Below are 24,772 nucleotides of genomic sequence, written 5' to 3' on the forward strand. Positions count from 1 at the left end.
TCTGGTGTCTTTGCACCAGAAAGCACGCCAAGGAGCCCTGGGGAGAAGGAAAGTAGTAGAGCCCACCCAGAACAAGGAAGGCTTTGGGGCAACACTAGTGGCACCAGTCCATAGCACCCTGGGAAGCATTCAGTGGGGGAAGTTTTGGCAGCACTGTGCTGGGATCGTGAAAGAAGAGATGCCAGGCTTGTTTGTAGAGATCAGACACAACAGATCACAGCATGGCAAGATTCCCTGCGATCCCTTGCTTTGATACTAGCAGGGAACCCACAAAGAGATTATCCAACCTGAAGCTATTATACATATTATCCCTCCTGCTTAGTGCAAATATGTTATTTTAGGAAGTTGTTTGATTTATTGTTTAGGTTTCTTAGCTGTATCTTGATACGTTTAAAGAAATCCCTGACAACATTGGATCCCTCATGGGCAGCCAAGCGACCAGATGGAGCAAGGTCAGTGTAAATAGGTTCTTGGCAGCCTGACATGATGGTAAAATGGCATCAAACTCGTATGAAAACTCATTGCTCGTCCTGTAAGTGTGAAGAAGGGCTTTGTGAACCACGAATTGTAATTGCACCATTAATTTTACGTTTCCTTTGCCCAAGAGCAGCAGTGTGTTCGCATAAATCCCTTGCAGAGCCACTCCTGGCCATGTGTCCTGCAGCACAGGGAACGTGGCTCCTGAGCGCTCTCGTTAGGATCGGGACCCTTCACAGCTCAGTTGTCCCCTCTTCTCACAACTACTGCTGTTTCTCTTCCACTGTAACACCTGGAAACTTCCACCAAGGCCCAGCGTATGAAGAGCATGTCTGCACATCTCTTTTCTCCAAGTCCTGAAGACAGGGCATCTCTGGGCTGGCTAGTGAGGAAGGGAGCAGGGAGTGAAGTTGTAAAATACACAGGAAATTTTCTATGTGACCGGTGGGGTCTCTGTAGCAGTCCCTCTTGTTCATTATGTTACTCTGCTATCTCAAGGCAGAAGAGTGAGCTTAAATATATTATTTTAAGTTAAAGGACCAAGAATATACCTATTTGGAGATTTTTTGGGGAGGGGCGGTAAACTAAGCTGGTATATATTTCAGCTCTGTTATTTCAGTAAAGATTAATTTGTTGGAGATCTGTGTGATTGCCTGTCACTGTCACCTATGTTTTGCTTACCTTTCCAAAAGAAACAGCTCTAAGAGAACAGCTGGAGTAAGAATGTTTCTTAAATTACCAACGTTTTTTTCCTATTTTGAAAATAAAATAGTAATGTTTGTGTTTTTCTTGTCTTGGGCCTGACTCTGTGCTGTGCTAGGTCTACAAACAGTAGCTAATCATACATCCTAATACCGTGTCCTCTGCAGACATAGCAGAAGTTGTTTGCATTTTATTCCTGGAGTAACCACCAGAATATGACGACTCATGTCATTCAGTATAGTGTTGTCTTGGTAAATGACATAAACAAGATGACACAGACACTGAAGTTCACCATAAACCCAAAACTTTGCAGATTTCGATGCTGGCTTAAGCCTTCAACAGCCCCTCTGCAATTTGCATATTCCCTCTGGAGATGGACTTTTCCACCCAGCGCAGTGCTGAGTGTTTCAGAGCAGGTGGAAGCAGCTAAGATAGCCCTCCTAGGCGCAGTTATTTTTCCCAAAGCATAGCTGCATTCCCTGTTCTAGCATTACTTTAACCCAACTATAAAACCAGGGGGCTGGAAAACACAGAAGGGCCATTTCTTAGAGCCTTCCAGCTCGGCTTTGCAGATGATGGGACAAGCGCTGTAACACTTGCTTCACTAAAGCCAGCAGGATTGCAAGAAGAATTTGTCTCCAGAGATGCAAATAAGCATCCAAGCTTGAAGTGCTGAGCTCAGCTTTCCTGAGGTTAGTCCAGCGCTGTGGACAACGTTCAGCGCTAATGAGGAAGGGCTTTTTAGTGGAATAGTGTTGTTCTTTTTGTAGAGTCTTTACTGCAGTGTTTCAGGAGACAAAGCCGTGTTTTTCGTAGTCTGTGAGGTTCAACGTTAACAGTTGATGGGAAACTGACCGTTCAGGATTGTTCTGGCCTCAGAATCAATGAAAACATCATGCGCTTTTATTGATGAGTTCACTTCTTAAACATGTCAGTAAGTGCAAGTAGGTCTGAAATGTTGCAACATGCTCTACAGACTGTTTCCTTTTACCATCTAGTCTTTTTCCTCTGTTGTGAGATTTTTGAGATCTTTTGCTGTAGCTTCTTCCTTTCTGTTGTGTTTCTTGAATGTCAGCTTTCCACAGAAAGATTTTGCTCTTTCTTTTTATCTATTTTCATTAAAAAATGATTTTGTAGCTACCGAGAATAGCAAAGATTGAATCTTCCAAAAGAACCAGTGTTTGTTTCAGGTGACAGGTTTTTTGTCTGCTACTGACAGCTTGTGCATTAGCTTAGGCTGGTTCTTAGAGTAGATGCCAATTTGTGCAGGTTTAACTTTTCGGAAAACCAGAATAAATATTACCCATGGCTGCAATACAGAAGACTTGGTGTCACTTATTTTGTTTGAATAACCACGTGTGTATATTTGCACATGGGCTTTCTTTTCATAGGCAGGTGTGTGTCATGGAAATCTTACCTTCTTATCTTCTTATGTAGAATTATTTAGCCAATCTCCTGCTATATCTTCTGGCCTCTCTGGGGATCGGTGAGTCACTCAGTTCGTCTCACCAAGCCAAGCAGTGGGCAGCGCCGGCTTCCCTCACATTTGTACGAGGAACTCTCACTGTTAGGTGGGGTTAGAGGAGAGGTTCAGCCCTATAAATCTCAAGGTAAAGGCTCTGCAACTGTCTCTGACAAATTCTATTGAAACACGGGCCATAATGTATAATTCATCTCACCTTTCCAAACTTGCACCGGCCCTGCAGGGCCATCAAGATTTAGCATTTGCTTAAATAAGCTGAGGCAGTATGATTTAGTGTACACTCAAGGATTAACTCTAAGTACAGTGGTGGCATTCCAGAAGGTCACTCTCGTTGCTGTAAAAAAAGCATCTGTCTGGATGGTGAAAGAATGGGAATAATTAAGAAGACTTTCTGAACCCAATCAGAATAGCAGTCAAGAGATATAGTATACTGTGGGAAATATGCTAGGATAGTCATCATAAATGTTAGTTTTTCACTCTTCAAATATAACTTTATCATGAAAATCTTATCAAACAGGTGATTAGCCTTTTATTTCAGCAGATTTTGTTTTATTTTAGTACATTACTGACAATGAGCCAGAGCTGATTAGTTTTCCCTTCATTTTCTTTCACGTATTGGCATTGCACTTCAGCTACTTTAAATCAGGTATTTGCGTTTACTTTTGCCCTAAAGTTTTCTAATTCTAGTCTTACCATTCAGTCTGTCTTTTCTTAAATTATATCAATATATCCTTAGACATTTCTTGCTTTACATGACTAAAAAAAATACTGTCAGTAACACTTCAAATTTAAGAGGCCTGTAAGACAGTGTATTTTATTTAAAAAAAAAAAAAAAAGCCACGCAACTAGCAAAATCTCAGAGTTTCTGTGTATTACTGCTGACAGTATCTTAGACTTCTGTGAGGAATAAAAAAATGTACAGTTGATACGTGTCCATACGGATTAGGATTTAACAGTTTGTACCATGGGAAACTCTACACTTAGTATGATGTTGAAAACCTGCATTTCAAAAATGCATGAAAATTCAAAAATCCTTCAGAAATGGTATGATAAGAATGAACATAAGCTTATTGTAGATTACTAAAAGTCTACCCTTTAAAAAATTGGAAAATATTGCTGTCAAAGTCTTCCTGCTGAAAATGAAGATAACATCCTACTTGATTGAGATCTGCTGCATTTGGACCTGCCAGGACTAGTGTCAAAGGCCTGTGACCATGTGGCATCATGATAACATCTGTGAGACTCCCAAAAAGACACATTCTGAGGCAGTTTCTTAAAAGAATGTTAAATCTTCTGAGCAAAATAGGTAAACCACACAGGATGTGAAACAAGACTGCCAACATTAAATGTAGTAGGAAACTATAGAATAACTTTATACCCAAAACTAAACTGGATCTGTTTTGTCCCTCTCTTACACGTGTAAATCCATTCTACCCGCTGGTTTCGATTCATACGATAGTAAAACCAGCACCAATTAGAGAAGAATTTTTCACTGAAGCAGAACAGTTTCCTGAAGTAAAACCTAACATCGTCACTCAGGGAAGCTCTCACATGAATTATCCTCATAGCTATTTCTATTTATTGTTTTAAAGACAAGTCTAACCCTCTTGCACTCATCATGTTTTTCTGCTGATCTATAGAGGGAGCAAATGAATCAATTCCATGTGCCTCAGTGTGCCAAAAACAGTTTTGGTCATTTTGTATACTTCCAGTTTGCGGTTGTTGTTGAGGGAATGGTGTGATTATAACTTTATTCTTGAGACCTGTCTAAGTAGTGAACTCTTTCTCTTACTGTGCAGGGGTGTAGATGGAATCGCAGTTACTGCGACTGTAGTCAAGGTATAGAAGTCTGGCTAAATGATGCAAGCGATCTGTGGGCTGCTGTGAGCTCGGTTTTCTCTTACTAAGGCATTGGAGCAAAATCAACAGAACAGCTGCTGCTGAAATGGTGTGTTTGTTGACATTTACAGAATACCAGGGGGATACTGAGAAAAAAAAAATGGAGGGAACAGGGAAAGTTGGGGCAGAAGCAAGGTGACACATGACTGCTGTGGGAGATGAGTTCTGCAGTACCTGCCCTCGGGTTTTCCAAAGCCACGGGGTCTCCAGAGCAGGAAACGTGTCATAACACCCAGTGTCAATCTATATAGATCACATATATCAGTGATTAATACCTGTGTTTAGAAACCTGAATGTAAATGGAGCTTCATAACTGACTGGCAATGCAGCGTCTGACACATTAAAGCAAGTTGTTGGTGCCAGGACTTTCTGAGTAATCATTTTGGCTTTGGCAACTGTTCTTCCTTCCCACTTTCTAAGCTCAGTTGGGGTTCACATTAAAAGCCCCTTCTCTTCCCCCGTTTTCCCACTGCAAAAAGTAGAGAAATGCATATGTCACAGTAACTTTAGGGAGATTATGTGTGATTGTTTGAATAATAGCTTGAATGAGGGTGTGTACAAAGCTCTTAATTAATTGTGTGTTGAATATCCAGAACCTGCTGACTTTAAGTATGTATTGGAAAGCTCCTAGAGGAGAAGGAAGTACTATTAGAAATGGTGTGTAAGAGCATTTTTGACTGACCTACATGTCTTCGATTGTTTTAAATAATCATTAGGTGTACCCTTATTGACAGTGCCTATTGATCTTTTGTTAATCTAAATAAATAATTAAAACTGTATTACTTCTGCATGAATGTCACTCAGGGGAATGAGCCCCTCCTTGGCATAGTATCCTTGAAGTCTGTGCTTTTGTCAGAAGTGGAATCTTCTTCGGCATGCTAAAGACTAATATAACAGTAATTCTAGAGACCTGTGTTGGAGTTTGGATCATTTGAATGTTTGCTCTTTGTTTTGTCCAGTCAGGAAATGGCTGTTTTCAAATGAAGAAAATCAGGGCTTCTCTCTAAACTCGTCCAAGTGAGAAAGGCCAATTTTTCAATACTGATCAAACTTGAAATATATCTGAGGAGCCTATATTTCAAGAGTCCCCACCTCTGTCTGTGACTCTTCCCTCACTAAGCTCTGCAGCCCAGGACTGACATCACTGGGTTCTCACAAAGAGGGAACAGGGTGTTAGAGAACGTCAAGTTCAGCACAGGAGGCATAAAACTTAAATCACTTTTGGCAGTCTGTCGGGAGTAAATAAATCCTTTATAAATCTGTCCACTGTACTTTTGAATATGATTGTTTTGTCCAAATTTCCTCTGCAATAGTAAAACAAGGATGAGTCTGGAGGCTTACTTCAGGCCAGTCAGTGCCATACAGAAGATCAGAAGATTCTTCTAGGCTCATAGCCAGATCACAGAAATAAAAGCTGAAGGAAAATATGTATTATTCTGTTGGGCTTAACTCCCTTCTGAGTCATGCGTGCTCCCCATTTGCGTGTTGTCTAGGGTTTGTTCATCCTAGCGCTGAATTGCCAATACTTATTGGGGGGGGGGGGGGAGTGTTTTTCCACTGCTAAGTTAATTCCATCAGTCTAATATCATTGGCATGATTTCTCTCTCATTTGGTATTTATATCATCCTGAATTTCAGAGTAAGTTAAAACATATCCAGCTCAGCAGCTTTCCCATTTTGGGAAGAACATTAGATACTCCCTGTTGGTAACTCTAAATGTGTCACATACATTTCCTTTCATGTGCAAGGGTCCAGCTGAGATTCAAAGCATGTATTTAAGTCATGGCCTTGAGAACTGCTTGGTACTCTGGTTGCTTGGGTGTTTTGTTTTTATCAAAGAAAACTAGTTTGTAAATTGGCAGGATTTTTACATGGTATGTCACAATATTGGCTTCATTTCTGAGAAGGAAGAGTAGAGATTGCTGGTTTATAAATACAATTAAAAGGACAATCTTGGCAGCCCTACAAGAACTCTGCTTAAATAGGGGATAGAACTGTTGTCAATCATTTTCCATTTGAAACCCACTAGAAAGGATGCTTTTACCAGAACACTACAAAACTGCAAAGACTCAGGTTCTTGCTATGTTAGAGAATAAACAGAGTGGAAAACAATACTTTTATTCTTCTATTTGTTTTTAAAATTTCACTAGATCTTCTTTGGAGCTGGTAACTCATAGTTCATGATTCATTGCAATAATAAAGCTCTGAGTTACCGAACAAGTAAACATCCTGGCTACAGTAATAAAACAGACACTCTGAAAAGCACAGGAGAAATACTGCACGCCAGAATGCTCTAAAATACTTAAATCAATTCAGTCTTCTTTGAGACTCAAGAAGAGATATTATGGTCTAGATGTGCACAATGAGTGAAAATACTGTATGAGCCTCTGTATACTTCACAGTGTCTGCAAAGATGAAAATGAGTGGTTCTTATCATGAAGAACTGAGAAGAATCAGCATGACTTTCAGTCTTCAGGTGTTCAAAGCCACATAATTTTCAGTCATCACTGTCACCAATCAGAGTATGGGAAGTAACTCTTCGGATTGCTTTGAGAGCTCAGCTTTTTTTCAGTGCACATGCCCTTGCTGTGTCAGGTGGATGTTGTAGCAAGACTTCTCAAGAAATCTCTAAATGACAGGTCAGTAATGTCACCTGAGTTTCATTCCAGGTGTGGAAGGTAACAAATAATCCTCTTAGTCACAGCCTCTGGACGTTTTTTGTCTCCTTAGGTTTTATATTGATATATAGTGACAGTAACAGGGAACTTCCCTGTAGACCGAAGAACAAGGTTGCTCCCTACTTTCAGGAGTTTCCTTCAAAGATAGCTGTTCTGTGGATAGAACCGGCAGTTTTCCTTCACTTACTTCACTTGACTAAGAACCACACCAGACTCGAGTACTTCAAATTTCAAATGGAGTTTGATGATTTGTACTCTGTGAAAATCTCTATAGAGTACAAGGTAGGATTTTTCTGTCAGTTTTTCTGTATGCAAGTGTTATTGCACATAATTCAGTCAGTCATTATTCTGAAGAATTATTAAAATCTGCAGACCCAGAAGTAGCTTGAAAGTTCATCAGTGGGAAGTATGAGAATTTACAGCTTGACTCTGGTGTCCCAAAAGCAGCGTTACTTGAAAGGACTGAATGTCAATAACAAAACCAGATTGAGGGCCAGTATCTTTGTGAGTTACTTCATTCAAATGTAATGAGGGTGTGTAGAGGGAGTAAAAAACAAGAAATATCAGTATGCATTTGGGCATAACCAGTACTGTTTTGATGATGAAATACAGAGCTTGGGACATAGTGTCATTGGTAACTGAAAAAACACAGCTGTGTCTGTCTAATGAAACCTGGCAAATTCATGTCCCTACTGATTATAGTGGACCTAATGATTGAAGCCTTGTTAGATTTGTGAGGAAGACCTCAGTCTTTCTGTTGTGCTGCTATTATTCTGCAGGTGTCCTTAAACAGGTGCACTGTGTCACTGCTTGCTTGTTTCTTTTCACACTGTCCTTACAGCCACCTGCTCTCTCCTCCAGTCTCTTACCTCAGTACCCCTTGTGGGTGATCTCAGTTGCATGTGATTTCTTCTCTACACTATGAGGATTTGTATGTGCTGGACCAAGAAATTGTCATCTTCACTATTTAAACTGAGTGACAGTGTGCAGGTTTCATTTACAGTTTGTCAGTATTATGTTTCTTCTGCCTTTACCTCAAGTCTTTTGCTACCCTTTTCTGACTTCCTCTCATGCACACTTACATGTCCTCTTGTGCTTTTCTTTTCAAACTTGTCATCTTTTCTCATCATTTTTTCCTCCTGTGTCTTAGTGCTTCTTTATCTTGTGCTCCCTGCTTTTGCTCCCTTGGTGCACTCCCACTGCAGATGTTAGCTGCGCTGTAACGTTTCCTTTGCAAAAACACTCTCCACGTTGTTCTCACATCAGCACTCGTGCTGTTTGCTGTCCTAACGCCGCTGTGCAGCCGCTTGCTGCCGCGTAACGCGAACAGATGCTGAGCACCTGGCTCCAGGCTTGGTCCCCCCGTGCCCCCCAGCCAGACCAGAGCGTGGCTGTCCTGTGCGAGTCCCCGCGCCTGTGCCGTCGAGGTGTCCCCTCTGCACAGCTGCTTGCTCACGGGAAACGAGCTAATGTTGAAATAAGGGAGGCAAGTTTTCAAATTCGGCCAGGACCAAGACGTGTCCTAGTGTGACTTTTCCATGAGGGTAATTGTGAAGTTGCAATTCTTAACCTGGTTCACACCTGACAGTCTTACTCTCCGAATCCTTGAGTATTTTCCTCTTAGACTCTGGGGAGGTGAGTGTCAGTTTGGAGCCCGGTTTGGGAATGCCGGATTATATGTCAGCTTGTCTTGCTGGAGAAATCACAGAATCAGGGATTGGAAGGGACCTCAAAAGATCATCTAGTCCAATCCCCCTGCCAGAGCAGGAACACCTAGGTGAGGTTACACAGGAAGGCGTCCAGGCGGGTTTTGAATGTCTCCAGAGAAGGAGACTCCACAACCCCCCTGGGCAGCCTGTTCCAGTGCTCTGGAAATGTTGGTCCTGGTTCTGAGCACACACCTCTGGTGGGCAGCTTTGGAGGGGCTGTGTCTCAGCTAGGACATCCCCTCACCACTGTGTGGTGGCTTTATTATGCTGCATGATGGTGAGCAATGGGTTTTCTTTTAGACAGCTATTAACTTTGAACTGGGCTTCTGACCAGAAATTACTAGTACGTGTGCAGAAGAAAGAGGGATGTTGGAGATTTTTGTCAGTGCTGTACAATTTGCGCGCTCTTAAAAGGCCATGGAAGACCTTTTGTGATGTTTGCTTATTGCACATACTGTTTGCCCACAGGACCTCATTTGTGCTTCATATTTCCTCATATGCCCTACCGCATAATGTTAGTCAATACTGAACATCTACAGCAATGGCCGTAACAGATAAAAGAATTATTCATTATTATTTTTATACATACTTTCTTGAAAATGTGATTTCAGTTTGAGTTACAACTCTATAAGCAATCAAGAGATAAGTAGAAATGGGTTTGTTACATTAACTGCTTTCATTTACAAATAGTGACCTCCGGCTCTGCTTCCCTTTATCCATTATATATGTAGGCCAGTTGATATGGCTTTCCTGTAACAGAAACGTGATTCCACCACTGCACATGGGAGGAAATTATTTGGAAAGCACACGCCAAAGACTACAGAACATGGCACATGTCTACATCCTTGCTCGTCCCTGTACTGTCTCATGGGCAATAGTACTGAGTGATGAGTACTGAGTAATGCTGCATGGTTGTTTTTCCCCCAGTCCTGAACTTTATTTGCTTAATTTTTTGTGTGTACCCTTATGGACACCACATCAATGAGCCACGTCAATTTCTGTTCTATGGATGCTCAGTAGCACAGAGAGTGTGGGAAACCAGCGCAGCCATTGAACTTTGATGCTGTGGAAAATCTCTGTTTCTGCAAGGTTTTTATTATTTTAACTATATTAATCTCATTTGACCAAAAAAAAAAAAAAAGAAAGAGAAGAGCCATTGCCTCTTCATTTAGTGTTACCAAGCACAGGATTGTTTGTTTGTTTGTTCATTTATTGCACTGCAAACTTGCTAAAAAATCCTTCTGGCATTCCCTAAAACACTGTGCGCACTCCCCATCTGTTACGCAAAGATGCCTACATATTATTGCACAAAGCAGCTGTCACCAAGTTAGTCTTCAATGCAGAGGTGAAGACTTATTCCTCTTTCATGTTCCTCAGCAAAGCACCCCCTATTTACCAAGAATTATTACAATATTCAGACTTACTCCATGGGCAAGATATTATCTTTTGCAGCACTCCCCTTCAGTTTTCATGGCAACACAGCATCTTAGAGTTATAAAATTTTGCTTCGTTTCTGTTGAGTACTTCATGCAAAAGGATCTTATTTATTACTGATATAAATTATCTTATTTCCCCCAAAAACTTGCTCCAGAATTTTACTGTTGGCCCTTCATGGGCAGATTGTACCTAAACCAAACACCGAGTCAGATTCACAAGCAGCCTGGTTGGGAAGGGACCTTGTTGTTTTCTCTGTTTACTGCATCCCACTCTCTGTATATGTGATGTCTGACCATTTATTTCTACTTGAGTGTACCTATTTAAAATATCATCCACTGACAGCAAATGCTCTTCATTTTGCTGGGCAATTTGAACGAATCAGAATTTCCTGGTACCAGAGAAATCAAACTGCCCTTATTAAAGTAAATTGTCCAACATTTGTTGAGCTTGGTGGATTCAGAATCAGAACCTAATTGATAGAGCATACACTTTCAATATAGAAGTTTGAGCTACAGTAAATAGCACTCCAGGTCTTCATAACTGTTTCTAATTTTAAATGTAGTTAGTTCCTGTGTTTATGTTTCCATTTCCATCTTTTTTTCTCTATTATGCTCTAGCAATGACACATTGTGTATGCTTTGAGAGTGGATTGTATGAAGATACATACTGTTGCATAAGGCGTCTTTTATCTTTGATGTGCATATTGGAACTTGTTATTCTTCTGAAAGTTTAAGTTTGCTCTAGGTTTTCTAGGTATCGTAAGCTCTGGTAACTGATAATTCTACATAAACCTTCTAAAATTACCACAACCAGAAATACATCCTCTTGTTCAGCAAAAATATATCCTTTTTTTTCATTTTCCATTTAGTTAGCTTGATTGTTTTGGATCATTCATATCCTCGCTGTTATTTCACCTAATAAAGTCCCATACTAGTAACAGATGTTTCTGTACAAGTTGTGTACTGCTCTGTCCTTGCTCCTGCAAAAGTACTAGAGCTCTGGTGGCAGCAGGACTTTCCTTAAGATGATGATGACCTATTTTTTTACATCCCAGTTATAAGCTTAAGTTCCTTACTCTTCCACACTCAAGGCTAGCTCCTCCCTTTAAAGTTAAATTTTATTAGAGAGACTCTTAAGAAAAAAGAAAAGACAAAATCTCTAAAGGATTTAGCCTGCTGACACCTCTAGATTTTAGAATTCTTTTTTGTTTTAAATTCCATGTCTTTATAACTTCCAGTAAGCTGCAGTCACAGTACTGTGTCCTGGTTTTAAAGATTAAAGAATGTAGAGTATCGAAACTACACTAGATGGAAAACTGCCGGCTGGTGACCCACAAACAAGTGTAAGCAGAAGAGATGGCGCATCTGCATTCCTGATTATTTCCATAAACCAAACTATTATTTTAGCCACTGTTTTGGCACAGTTTCTTCTGGCTGAGCCAGAGTTTAGACCATGGCTAATCTGTGGTCGTACCATAATGAGGGCAAAATGTGAAGAGATTTTACTCTTTGGCAGCTGAACATTTATCTTCAGCTAAACCCAGGGGCAGGACTAGGAACTTTTCTACCAAACTTTCTTGGTAGTAACAGCGGAAGCCACAGATTTACCAGGTTTTTTCCATGTTTTCTACTGTTGAATCTGTGTATTCAGCCAAGCCATTATCTCGAATTAAGCAAGTGGTTTTATTCATGGTAATTTGACTGGAACTTATTGGATCAGGTAGGAAAAGAGCAAGTGTGTATCCATGTTTTGTTTTGCTTTCCTAGTCTATTTAAAATGTCAGTTTGGCAGCCTTTACTTTCAGTACCCTGCTGCCTTTATGCCTAAATGTTTTCAGCTGAGCTATTGTGTTCATTTATGACATTCTGGTACAGTTTGTTCAGGAGATGGAGCTCACACAGGGTCCTGTACAATGTTGATAATTCACTTGTGTGGGAAACAGGAATTCAGGAGATCTACCCCAAGAGTGCCAAGCCTTATACGTGTCAATATGACAAAGTTTCCTCCAGTCAGTCACAAAAGCCTGTGGTTTCGAAGGCTGGAAACTTGACACAGAAACTGGAAACAATCAATCAGAAGATAATTTTTCTTACAAATTGAACTGTTCATTATATATAAATATATATTAAAAAAAAAAATTTTAAACCAAGAGTGTATGAATCCCAAACAAAACTGCTCCCTGCTCAAAAATTCCTGTCCCTGTTGAAGGAACATCTGTGAGGCAAAGAATTAAGAGTCTTGTCATGAGGAAGTGGAAAAGAAAGTAAGACCTTAGGCATATGTTCCTCTGAAGTCAGCGTGTTAAGAGACCAAGTCTTAATCTGTATTCTGTGCATTGCTAATACTCTCCAGTGTAAGTGATGCTACTTCTGGCTGTATTATGATCCATTTTCCTAGAAGAGTTCACACATATTACAGTCCTTAGTTTAGCTTGTATGTAAAGCTAGAGAATTCAACAGAATTCATTATTAAGACAGTGTAGAGCCTATACCTAAGATCATGGTGTACCACTCAAAATGTAAATTAAGTTTGATTCCATGCAGTTCGTTTCATCATGTTAAGAAGTGAGCATGACTTTATTTACCCCTGGAGATGAGTACATAGACTTTAAATATCGTATGTTCTAGCTATAAATACGTGCAGGCATCAACAGAAGTATTCTAATTTAGGAGGGTTTTCCAGTATGTCATTTTCTCAAATTCTTAACCTGTTTCAGCAAAAATGCCTATATTTTTTCTTGATGCATGTAGCTGAGGATAGAAACAGGAAAAGCCAGAACATGTACTTCCTTGCACACTGTTTATAGAAGAAGGGAGAGACTCATGTCTTGTTGATTTTAGGTATCATGCAGTTGAGGCAATTTTACTCATGTCTTCGAAGTAAAGGCACAAAATTTAGTTTCTTTTTCTTAGTTTTGTTTTTAAACAATTATTTGATTCTCAAGTAAATAGAAAAGAATGTTCAAGTTTGAAAGCTGGAAAATTCATAACATTTAAAAAGTTAAAAGTGTAATACTGTTCTTGAATCTTTTCTTCTGTTTTATTTTGGATCTGTGTTACATGTTTGCAATTTCATTATCATGTGCTGGTTTTAAGAAAATATGCAGGAAGGCTACAAAATCCTCATGCATAGAAGGAGGCATCTGGTGCATGTGGACGACTGTACCTTAATACTTTTTTTGACTTGGAGTGTAAATATCATAGAATCATAAAACGGTTTGGGTTGGAAGGGACCTTTGAAGGTCATCCAGTCCAACCCCCCTGCAATGAGCAGGGACATCTTAGGATCATAGAGTATTTTGATTCGAAGAGACTGTCAAGATCATCGAGTCCAACCATAACGTAAATCTAGCAGTAAACCACGTCCCTAAGAATCTCGTCTAAAGGCCTTTTAAACACCTCCAGGGATGGTAACTCCACCACTTCCCTGGGCAGCCTGCTCCAATGCCTGACAATCCTTTCCATGAAGAATTTTTCCTAATATCCAATATAAACCTCCCCTGGCACAACTTGAGGCCATTTCCTCTTGTCCTGTCGCTTGCTACTTGGGAGAAGAGACCAGCACCCTCCATGCTACAAGCTCCTTTCAGGTAGTTGTAGACAGTGATAAGGTCTCCCCTCAGCCTCCTTTTCTCCAGGCTGAACAGCCCCAGTTCCCTCAGCTGCTCCTCATCAGACTTGTGCTCCAGGCCCCTCACCAGCTTCATCGCCCTTCTCTGCACTCTCTCCAGCACCTCAATGTCCTTCTTATGATGAGAGGCCCAGAACTGAACACAGGATTTGAGGTGCGGCCTCACCAGCGCCAAGTACAGTGGCACAATCACTTCACTTGTCCTGCTGGCCACACTATTCCTGATACAAGCCAGGATGCTGTTGGCCTTTTTGGCCACCTGGGCACACTGCTGGCTCATGTTCCGCCGCTGTCAATCAATACCCCCAGATCCCTCTCTGCCAGGCAGCTTTCCAGCCACTCTTCCCCGAGCCTGTAGCGCTGCCTGGGGTTGTTGGGACCCAGGTGCAAGACCGGGCACTTGGCCTTTTTGGAACCTCATACAATTGGCCTCAGCCCAACAATCCAGCCGGTCCAGATCCCTCTGTATGGCCTTCCTACCCTCCAGCAGATCAACACTCCCACCCAGTTTGGTGTCATCTGCAAACTCACTGAGGGTGCACTCAATCTCCTCATACAGATCATTGATAAAGGAATTAAGCAGAACTGGCCCCAATACTGAGCCCTGGGGAACACCACTCATGACCGGCCACCAACTGGATTTGGCTCCGTTCACCACAGCTCTTTGGGCCCGGCCATCCAGCCACTTCTTTATCCATCGCAGAGTACACCCATCCAGGCCATGAGCTGCCAGCTTCTCCGGGAGAATGCTGTGGGATACAGTGTCAAAGGCTTTGCTGAAGTCTAAGTACACAACATCCACAGCCTTGCCTTCATCCACTAAGCAGGTCACCTTGTCATAGAAGGAGATCGGGTTGGTCAAGCAGGACCTGCCTTTCATAAACCCATGTTGACTGGGCCTGATCACTTGATTGTCTTGTATGTGCCATATGGTGTCACTCAGGATGATCTGCTCCATGATCTTCCCCAGCACCGAGGTCAGACTGACAGGCCTGTAATTCCCCAGATCCTCCTTCCAGCCCAGATCTTCAACTAGATCTGGTTGCTCAGAGCCCTGTCCAACCTGACCTTGAATGTCTCCAGGAATGGGGCATCTACCACCTCTCTGGGCAACCTGATCCAGTATTTTACGATCTTCATTGTAAAAAATGTCTTCCTTATATCTAGTCTGAAATTCTGATATTCACAGTTGTGATACTGAGAAAACATTTGCAAAGAACTTTGCATGCAGAGTCCAGTAGTATCATGTCATTCCCTGGCCATGGATCATTTCACCAGTCATAAACACCTGGCCAGTATCTACATTTTAAGGGCCCTATGGAGAAATTTTCTTAAATAAATGATCATATTTCCCAGATAGTCAGTGAAGAGAGGTAGACACTTCCATGTGCATGTGATCTCTGTCTGGAAAGCTTTCCAGGCCAAATAGAAAACATTGGCATTAGACCCTTAAAAATCAGGAAAAAGTTAAGTATTCACTTTGAAAGCAGTGAGTCATACCTGCAACTTTTGTTTTTATTTTTCTCACAAGGATTGATGAGGCTGACTAATTGTAGCAGTCATTTCATGGCGCTACATCATTTCAGTTTTGACAAAGAACAGAAATTATGAACACAGAAGGAGCAGGTGACAGAACAGGCACATGCTTAGAGCTATGCTTATCTCTCTCAGAGCAAGGTCATATCTACACAATGTCATATACACAAACCTGAACTCAGTTCAAGGTAGATACTCTAATGAGTAGACACATTGCAAAACTGCTCAGCTGGGTAAATACTAAGCTATGGTTAGTCTAATACCAATCTGTGTATTGCCACACTTTCTCTAAAGCAAGTGCAGGGCTAATTCAGGTACATCTGTGCTCAACTAATCGATCATGGTATGACCAGCTGGTCAGAAGATGGGATTGTCCCACTGGATTCAGTGTTGGTGCGGACTCAGCTTGAGCACTGTGAGCAGCTCTGGGCCCCACAACTGAAGAAGGACGTGAAGGTCCTTGAATGCGTCCAGAGGAGGGCAACGAAGCTGGTGAAAATGTTGAAGGAATGTCCTATGAGGAGCGGCTGAGGACTTCGGGCTTGTCTCGTTTGGAGGAAAGGAGGCTGAGGGGCAACCTCATTGCTCCCTACAGCTTCCTGAGGAGGCAAGGAGGAGAGGGAGATGCTGATCTCACTTTCCTGCTATCCAGTGACAGGACCCATGGGGGTAGTTCACAACGGCACCAGGGGAGGTTTAGGCTGGATGTCAGGCAGCTTTTCTTTACCAAGAGGGTGGTCAAACACTGGAAGAGGCTTCCTGGGGAGGTGGCCGATGCCCCAAGCCTGTGAGCGTTTAAGAGGCATTTGGACAATGCCCTTAAGAACATGCTTTTACCTTTGGTCGGCCCTGAGTTGGTCAGGCGGTTGGACTAAATGGTTGTTACAGGTCCCTTCCAGCTGGAATAGTCTGTTATTTTCACCTACAGCTGTAGGGCTGGCAGATCCCCATATTGCGTGTCAGGCTGTGGTACAAGCATTTCTACACTGCACAAAAGAGAGCTTGACCAGTCTTTTAAATTTGGCTTCCTACAGATATAGTCATCTACATATATGCACATAAAAAGAATTAAAATCTTGCCTCATTGTACATAAAGAGTTGGAAGAAAAGTTAATTATTTGTTTAAAATTGTGAGTTTCATTTTAACAGTATATTAGTCTGGCTTATGGATTTGTTTAACGTGTCTCCTTCTGTCCCCTGCCATTTTTTCCTGACAGAGCTTCTGCGATTGCCACAAATCAGCAAGTGCAGATCACCTGAACTGGAGACATTTTCGTGTTATTGGACTGACGGAAATTTTTATAACCTCAGTGCTCCAGGAACCATACAACTATTGTACATGAAAAGGTAGTAATATGGAAAGAACAAGGAAAAAAGAGAGAAGTCATATATTTTGCTATGCCTGTTAACTCATTGCTGTTAATTTTCTACAGTTATATGAGCGATACTGTTTTTAAAGGCATAAAACTGTGTTTTGAGTGCATTTTTTTAAATGTCAAAAATTGTTCTTAATTATTAAGCAATTTGCAGTCACTAGTGGTACTTGGCAGATAATTAAGAACACATTCTTATTAAATATAGATCCAGGTTGCAGAATCCAAATCTGAATTCTGTATTTCTTGGGAAAGGAGTTTTTGATAGGAAACTTCAGTCTATTCCATATCAACCCGACTTGCAACCATGAAATTTGTTGTATCTGTGCAGAGATGTGGAGTTTGCATACAAGCCCCTGTAAGATTTTTATTAAAGTTTTTTGAAGTTCCTATTGATCACTTGCTAGATTAGAGTCTGACTGTGCAGGTCCAGGTGAAAAGGCTGCTCTGAGACTGAGGATTACATTTCATTGAGATCTGTTCAAATCTGATTCACATTCCACTTAAGCTTTTGTAGTTTTCAAGCTGTTACAATGATTAGCCTGAAAGATATCATAGACATTACCACTAATGGCTATTAAGGAAAACAAGCCTTTTGTTCACAGGAATAGGAGGATGTGAGTTTCTGTTCCATCTAATGTACTGGGCTTCAACCTTTGTAATCTACAGACACTTTCTACTGGTGATGATACATTTACTTAGTAAACTTAAGCCTAATGGCAAGGCTGGCTTTTGTACTTACTCTTCTGACACCTCTCAGAAATATAGAGATCCAAGTTAAAACCACCAGTTAAATGTCAAAGTTCACCTGGCGTTTGTCTGTGGCATGTACTATGAGAGTACAAACTTTAAAACTTAACTAAACTCTACAATAAAGCGGTACCACATATGTTGAGCAGAACATATATTGCATCATAGTCCTACAAATTAGAATACTGCAATAAAAGATGTGAGTTGAACATCCACATTAAAAATATTTCTGTTTCAATGTGCAAGGTACATTTAAGGCTCAGGACGGGACTTTATTGCTAACCCAGTCTCCTACTTAGCTCAAGACATAGTATCTAACCACGTACACATTTATCACATTCTGACTCTGGCGGAGCTACAGCATTTCCTTTAGAAAAGTGTCTGGTCTCATCAGCTGAGCACATGACCTGTGCCTAGTGGCAGAAATGCTTCTTAATTTATGTAGCATCTGCTTTTTCACTTCTTAAGCACCCACTCCAGTATTGAAGACTGCACTTGGCATAATTGATTTAGTGTAGTCCTCCTTCTGTGCAGCTTCAATGGCTCTTAGTAAGAAAAGGCATTTATGGTGTATTTTTAACAAACTATGACTGTAACTTTTGAAAAGATCCCTGTTCAGTCATGTTTGGGCTGAGAGACAGTATCAAGATAGAGAACGGCAACAGCAGGTCTGTTCACTATGAGATTTTTTTTTTTCTAAAGTGACTTCAGAAATGCTGAATAAATGTCTGTCAGTTGTCCTGTAGACTATTTCTAACGATTTGGTTGTTCCCATTTTGCTTTAACTGAAGACTCTTTTGGTTTTGAATCTGATGAGTAGTTTCAGCTTGGCAATAAGAAAATGACTCTACACAAGTAGCGGTGTTTCTCAATCTGAGAATTCATGCCACTCTTTATAACTCTGCTGGCTTGTCTTTTTTTTAAGGGATTAAATGATTGTGATATTTCTCGCTGCAATTCTTTTATTTAGAAAGAGCATTTATGAATTTTTGAACAAAGTCAGAATGGAAAAAACTAAGAGGTTTCTTGCTAGTAGTTCCAAGGCTGTGTTTTAGAAGTTCTGTATCCCAAGGAGTTCATCCCTTCCTCCCTCACAGCACTGTATTTCTCTTCCCTTTGCTCGCGTCCTGCAGGCCTGGGTTGGTTTGTGCCAGGTCTCCTGCAGCATCCACCCTTGGTCACTGCCCCATGTGAGCGATCAATGCTGCGGTGCCTGCATCCCAGTTCAGCTCCCCGCGGCAACACGCTCCCCGGTGCTTGGCTTTGCAGGTGGTGATCGCCATGAGGACTGGCTTTCACTGTTTCACACCTCGCTGCAATTTAACTTCGCCTGAACAACGGCTGCTTAAATCCATCTCAAATTTAGCTGGGTTTGTGCTTGCGGGTAGCCGTTAGCACCTCCCAGCACAGTGAGATGTGTTCTTCAGGACTGTTCTTTTGGAAGCAGCATCCAATGCACAGAAATGCCACTAAGAGTATGCGAGAACCTAAACTCATTTGTGCAGGTTGCCTGGGTAGTGGTTTGGTTTCACTCTAAATCACAATAAGTATTGACATGTTTTTCTCACTTCCACAGAAGTTATGACTTATCAACACTCTGTCTTGTAACATCTGTAATTTGTACTTCGTAAGATCTATAAATCTCTCTCTCATGTATATCACGTTTCTGTTGTCATTCTAGGAATGATGAAGACTGGAAAGAATGTCCTGATTATATCACGGCAGGAGAAAATAGCTGTTATTTCAACACGTCCTACACCTCTATTTGGATACCATATTGTGTTAAGCTTGCCAATAAAGATGAAGTATTTGATGAAAAATGTTTCAGCGTTGATGAAATAGGTATGCTTCCATTATGCATTTTACCTCTATATTTTTATATCACAATAGGTGTGATGCTATAAGCTTTCATATTACTCATACTGTACTTAAATTTTCCCTCTCAGAAAGGTTATTTTCTAAAAAATGTGATATTTAGAAAGAGATTTGGTTTTGTTTCATATGTAAAGTGATCCACACCAAAAAATACTGCCCAGATTGTAAGAAAACTGAAAGTATAAAAGCAAATACATGGTTTCTCTTTCTGAATACCAGTGGTATTCAGAAATATGTGTGCACATGACCTTGCCTTGGCGATCACTCTGAGCCCTTTCTAATGGATGCTACACACCCTTGTTCATTGTGAGCAAGGATGGCATTAAAATCTTGATTCTTCAAAGTTCTGGAACCAAAGAGTTTCCTGTTCCTGAATCAATATGACTCTACAGAATCAGGATATTTAGCATTTCTAAGCTAGAATTTATATTTATTGCAATATGAATTGTGACTGTGCGGGACCTTACAGATGTTATTGCTTATTCAGAGCAGTGGTTTATGTATATATAATTAATTTATTCCTGCAAGTGACTAAAATACCCACTGCTGTCCTTTCCTCAGCTGAGCAGAATTAGATTAATTTTTCAAGAAAGCATAGTTTTTCAACGTACATCTATATTAGTTACTAATAATATTCAATTTATCTTTCTGTGTTATTCCAATTATTGTTTTTATTTCTAGTGCGTACTCTAAAATTAAATTTTGATGGGGAATTGTTTGTGTCTTAATGTTTTACAAGCTGCTCTTGGGAAATGTAGTGTAATAGGTAATACGTTCTTAGTCTTCTTTATTAATCACTCAAGTGAGATTTATGCAGATTATGTCTACTGCCAAAGGCAGGGTGCCTTCTTGTTACCAAACTTGTAGTAACTTTGTCATTGACTCGTAGGTTTAGATTTTAATCTGCAAATATGTGGTTAATATGCTTTTTTAGTCCTGAAATCATTTAACAGTAAGAATGATCATTTCACATTGAAAACTGCCTGTTTTATTCCAAATACTCTGTTTAAACAGTACTACCTGATCCTCCTGTCCACCTTAACTGGACTCTGCTAAATACTAGTCAAACTGGGATCCATGGGGATATTCAAGTAAGATGGGATCCACCACCAACAGCAGATGTTCAGAAGGGATGGATTACTCTGGAGTATGAATTGCAGTACAAAGAAGTTAATGAGACAAAATGGAAGGAGGTATGAAGCAAATATTTATTATGCAATAGTCATAGTACAGTGCAGGCTTGTTCTGTCTCTAACACTTTTGCACTACTATGAAAAGAAACAGGTTTGTAATTGCTAATTAGATGATACCTTAAGTCTTAAACAGTATACCCATATTCTTCTGAAGTTTTCTGGCAAATGTTGTAACTTTGTGCGTCAAGACAGTTGGCACACAGGATAATAATAGCAAACCATGAAGTCCCTTTGTTAGATTGGAAAGTATAGCAATAGTCAGATATATACAAGTTTTTTCAAGGATAAAATATTTCTCTATTGTTTTCCTAAACCTCAGCTATTTGAAACACTCTGTGGTATTTTTAGTAGTTGGAACCGGGATATTTTGCTTGGAAAATGTCACAATGTCAGTCCAGAATCTTCAGGGTACCTGTAAAGTTTTAATATTTATAATTTCAGTAAATTTTTAAAAAAAGCTTTGTGTTACAATTTAAAATTTGATACAATAAGCAAATAATAATTATGCCAGACAGATAAGACATACAGATTTCGTACCAGACAGCAATGGGAAATTTGTGACTATATCAATAGTCTATGAGAATATAAAATATGTATTATATACCACAAATCTTTTAAGTTTTCCTTTCGAAAACCACTTCTCATATAGTTAGTTTTCCTGTTACAGGGAAGAAATTGTACCCAGCTTACCTGAATGCATAGGCTAAGTGGCAATGTGTCATGGCATATTTGCATATTGAGAACTCTTCCTGAAGACCAGTTGAATGCAATCATTTCAGAGCAGAACCCTTCCTTTGATTTCTCATCAATATGTACTGAATCAACTGACAGAAAGAAAGGAGATAGATAATACTGTTAAGGACTTGCCTTGATGACAAAAGGCAAATTTGCCAATTGAAACAGTCAAACTGATTGCTTGCCTTGATGTGCGAAAGACCTTGGACCCCTCTTCACCTCTGATCCATCTCAACATTAGCATTTTGGTTTTATCCTACTCCTTTGTAGTAAGTCTACAGCCAAACAGGCCTGTAATGTCTATATTGTTTTCCTAATACTTGTCTGAATTTCTCTCTATACTGGTTTAAGCTATACTTACTGTAGAGTCTCTATACAGGGTGTTCCAAAAAGATGGACCCAGTTTCAAATCAGTATATTTCATGGTGACAACATGTAACAATTACACAAAAATTTACAAAGGGTTTACTGAGTTATCCAGTTTTAGTAACCTTCTTATAAATGCTCTATGTTCCCTCCACCTGCTGTACAGACAACATCGAGACAATAGCTGAATTAATCCCAAACACCTCTCAAAATGTCTTCTTCCACTGAGGCCACCGCTGCCATAATTCTGTTTCTCAGAGTCAAACTCTATGCCTGTCCTTCGAAGTGGTAAGAGTTTCCTTCATGGGCAGTTCATGGTTGCAGAGATGTAGTAATTTCAAATTGGATCCATCTTTTTGAAACACCATGTATTTTAAAGCCTATGAAATTATTTAAGTTTAGGCAGTAAATCAATACTCCTTGAGAACTGGAAAATCTGCAGAGTATTTATGGGATTTACAAAAGCAGGTGGCAATACAGATACCTCTTTAAAAATGTACATTTTTTAATTTTTTTAGAAGCCTCTAGGTGTCAGTCCTATAAATACCCTAATAAAGCTTTGTTCTTGCTCCAGTACCATCAATAATTTCAGTATGCCTTGAGAATAGTTCTTCTCAGGAGAGCAAAGGTTTGAAGATCGATGTTTCTTCTTTCAGGAAACAGATGAGGAATTGTTGAATATTTACCTCAAGAAAAGTAGTACTATAGATTTGTACTGCACCTGTATATGTTGTTTGTTATTGTGCCTTTCAGCTTAAAAGCACAAACATGGCAAAATTCCCTGAGGCACTATCAGAGCACAAAGGAGAAATTTCTGAACAAAAACTTGTTCTGGCCTAAGGCAATAGCAAACTCTGAATCACAGCATTGGAGCAATGATTTCACTCTTCGCATTCTTTGCTACAAATATCTTACATAATGAGTGCTGAAGCAGTAAAGATAAAAATGTCTAGTTCTGATGTTATTGCTAGGTTTTTAACACAAAGGATAATGTTTGACTGTTTAAATATATCATAATGCTTTGTATCTAAAACTGATACAAAAATTAATTACTGGGACTTAAATTGTACTAAGTGTCCCCCTTACTGAAACTTGTTTGTAATATTTTCAGATGTTTTGGGATGAGCCTGTTTGATATTTTCATGTATAGCATACTAATTGAAAATAAGTAACTTATGTATTGAAAGAGGACTAAAATATTAATTAATAAAGTATTAGTAAGTTGCAGTGGTAAGAGAATCAACGTTATTTTCTGAGAAAGTTCTGGAAAACAATAAAATCCCCACCCTTATATAGTTGAGTGTTCATGAGATGGAGCCAAATGTAGTGTTGCTCAGAGTTTGAAAAAATTTCATTGTTGTTAATTAGCTCCTCGCTGTCTCTCTTTAAAATTCTACCCTCTTGTTTTGAAGTATTGCCCATTATATTCACTAGACTAAAATTCAGTCCCCTCTTATATCTATCCAAGTTTACTAGTTAGGACCAGCAACAGCTATACAGCCCCTGCGAGGCTGCTGTTTTTCAAACGAGGTGTGAAAACACACATTATATGAGCAATACTGAAGAATTATTACCTCATAGTGAAGTGTCTGTCGATGAAGTGCCTAGAAATGTATGTGTGATAGGGAATCTGGAAAGTATAATTTTCCTTTAGTTATTTGTCATGCTTTAGATTGGCCTTATCTTTTGACTTACTAAAAAAAAAAAAAAAAAAATCAGGCCCAGATCCCCCTAATAACAGGATGAAAATGCTAATCACAGCTCAGTCCTCAGTGAAGAGGGCTGGACCAGGGAGGACTCTGCTGGCTCTGATTATGTTCTTGAATTTTTGCTGGAAAAGGTCCATTTCCCACTGCAGCGAAGTGCGCTTAGGGCAGGGGAGCACAGAGTACACGGAGTACTGGCTGCAGCTCTGAGCCCATCGCTGTGTCCGTACGGCACTGTGGCTGCGGCACAGGGCCTGATACTTGGAGGGATGCGAAACTTGGAGGATGCGAAAAAAATCTCCCTGCACTGCCTTGGGTGTACAGCCTAATATCAACATGTGCTGTATGGCTGCCCAGCCCTGTGCTTTGCCTTCCCAGGGTCCCTCTGAACCTTCCCCTGCTGCTGCCCATCTCCCAGTTTTCACCATTTTTCTGTTAAAGTGGGCGAAAGCCATCGCCTCGTTTGCTGTGTTGCCTGTTGTGCCTGGGCGAGCCTCTGCCCCCGGTGCCCCATCCTGGTGGTCACTCAGTGTCCCAGGGGCTCTGGCGGGCCGGTGACAGCCCCGCAGTCCGTGTCACCCCCTCTCACGGGGCCAGACTCGTGCAGGCAGCGCAGTCACACAGCCCGTGGTGACGGCAGGCTTGCCACGCGTTTCTTCAGGATCACAAGCATCGTGCTGTGTACGCTGACCAAACTGCATGCAGTAAGTCCAGCAGCCCAGCAGTCTGGTTCCAAGCACCCCTTCACATACTTTAAATGAGTTTGCTATATGCTGTCATGCATTTTTATTAGTGATCACATTTTTCTCATTTCATTTTTAATTGATAAAATCCATATGACAAATGCTATTCATCTATTCACTTCATGCTGAACTTTCCCCAGAATATACATCTTGCTCCATCCAGTTGTCTTAGGTAAATTTTTGTTAGTTCATTGATGGACTGGAGACATCCTAGCCATTAATCAGTTATCTGTTCTTTAGCACATCTTGCAATATCAGGTACACAGCTACAGTAATTTTACCTCATATTTTTCAGAGATCTGATTTAGCTTCCATACTGCGTTTTCCAAGTGCCACCATCGTTTGGGTACATACAATTTTGTGTGGTCCAGCACCCTTAAGAATTTCTACTAATTGTCTCAGAGTAAAAAACAAAACAAAACAAGCTACCTGTAAAACTTTAGTGTACTATTTCTTTCTAGCTTCACAGCACAAAATGAGT

The 24,772-nt window shown here is 40.4% G+C and overlaps 1 protein-coding gene across 3 annotated transcripts in view; it reads left to right on the top strand.

The window, feature by feature from the left end:
* The window catches only part of GHR (growth hormone receptor), a 128,764-nt gene that overhangs the window by 94,701 nt on the left and 9,291 nt on the right, over positions 1 to 24,772 (top strand). For all 3 annotated transcript variants that reach the window (XR_010607795.1, XM_065655626.1, XM_065655625.1), the window contains exons 4-6: positions 16,768 to 16,897; positions 19,355 to 19,515; positions 20,563 to 20,741. Coding sequence is in view for 2 of the 3 variants with exons in the window: in XM_065655626.1 (XP_065511698.1) it covers positions 16,768 to 16,897; positions 19,355 to 19,515; positions 20,563 to 20,741 (470 nt within the window). In the remaining variant the exon portion in view is untranslated. The remainder of the gene's footprint in view (positions 1 to 16,767; positions 16,898 to 19,354; positions 19,516 to 20,562; positions 20,742 to 24,772) is intronic.

This window comes from Caloenas nicobarica, chromosome Z (genome assembly GCF_036013445.1).
Source record: "Caloenas nicobarica isolate bCalNic1 chromosome Z, bCalNic1.hap1, whole genome shotgun sequence".
Taxonomy (NCBI): domain Eukaryota; kingdom Metazoa; phylum Chordata; class Aves; order Columbiformes; family Columbidae; genus Caloenas; species Caloenas nicobarica.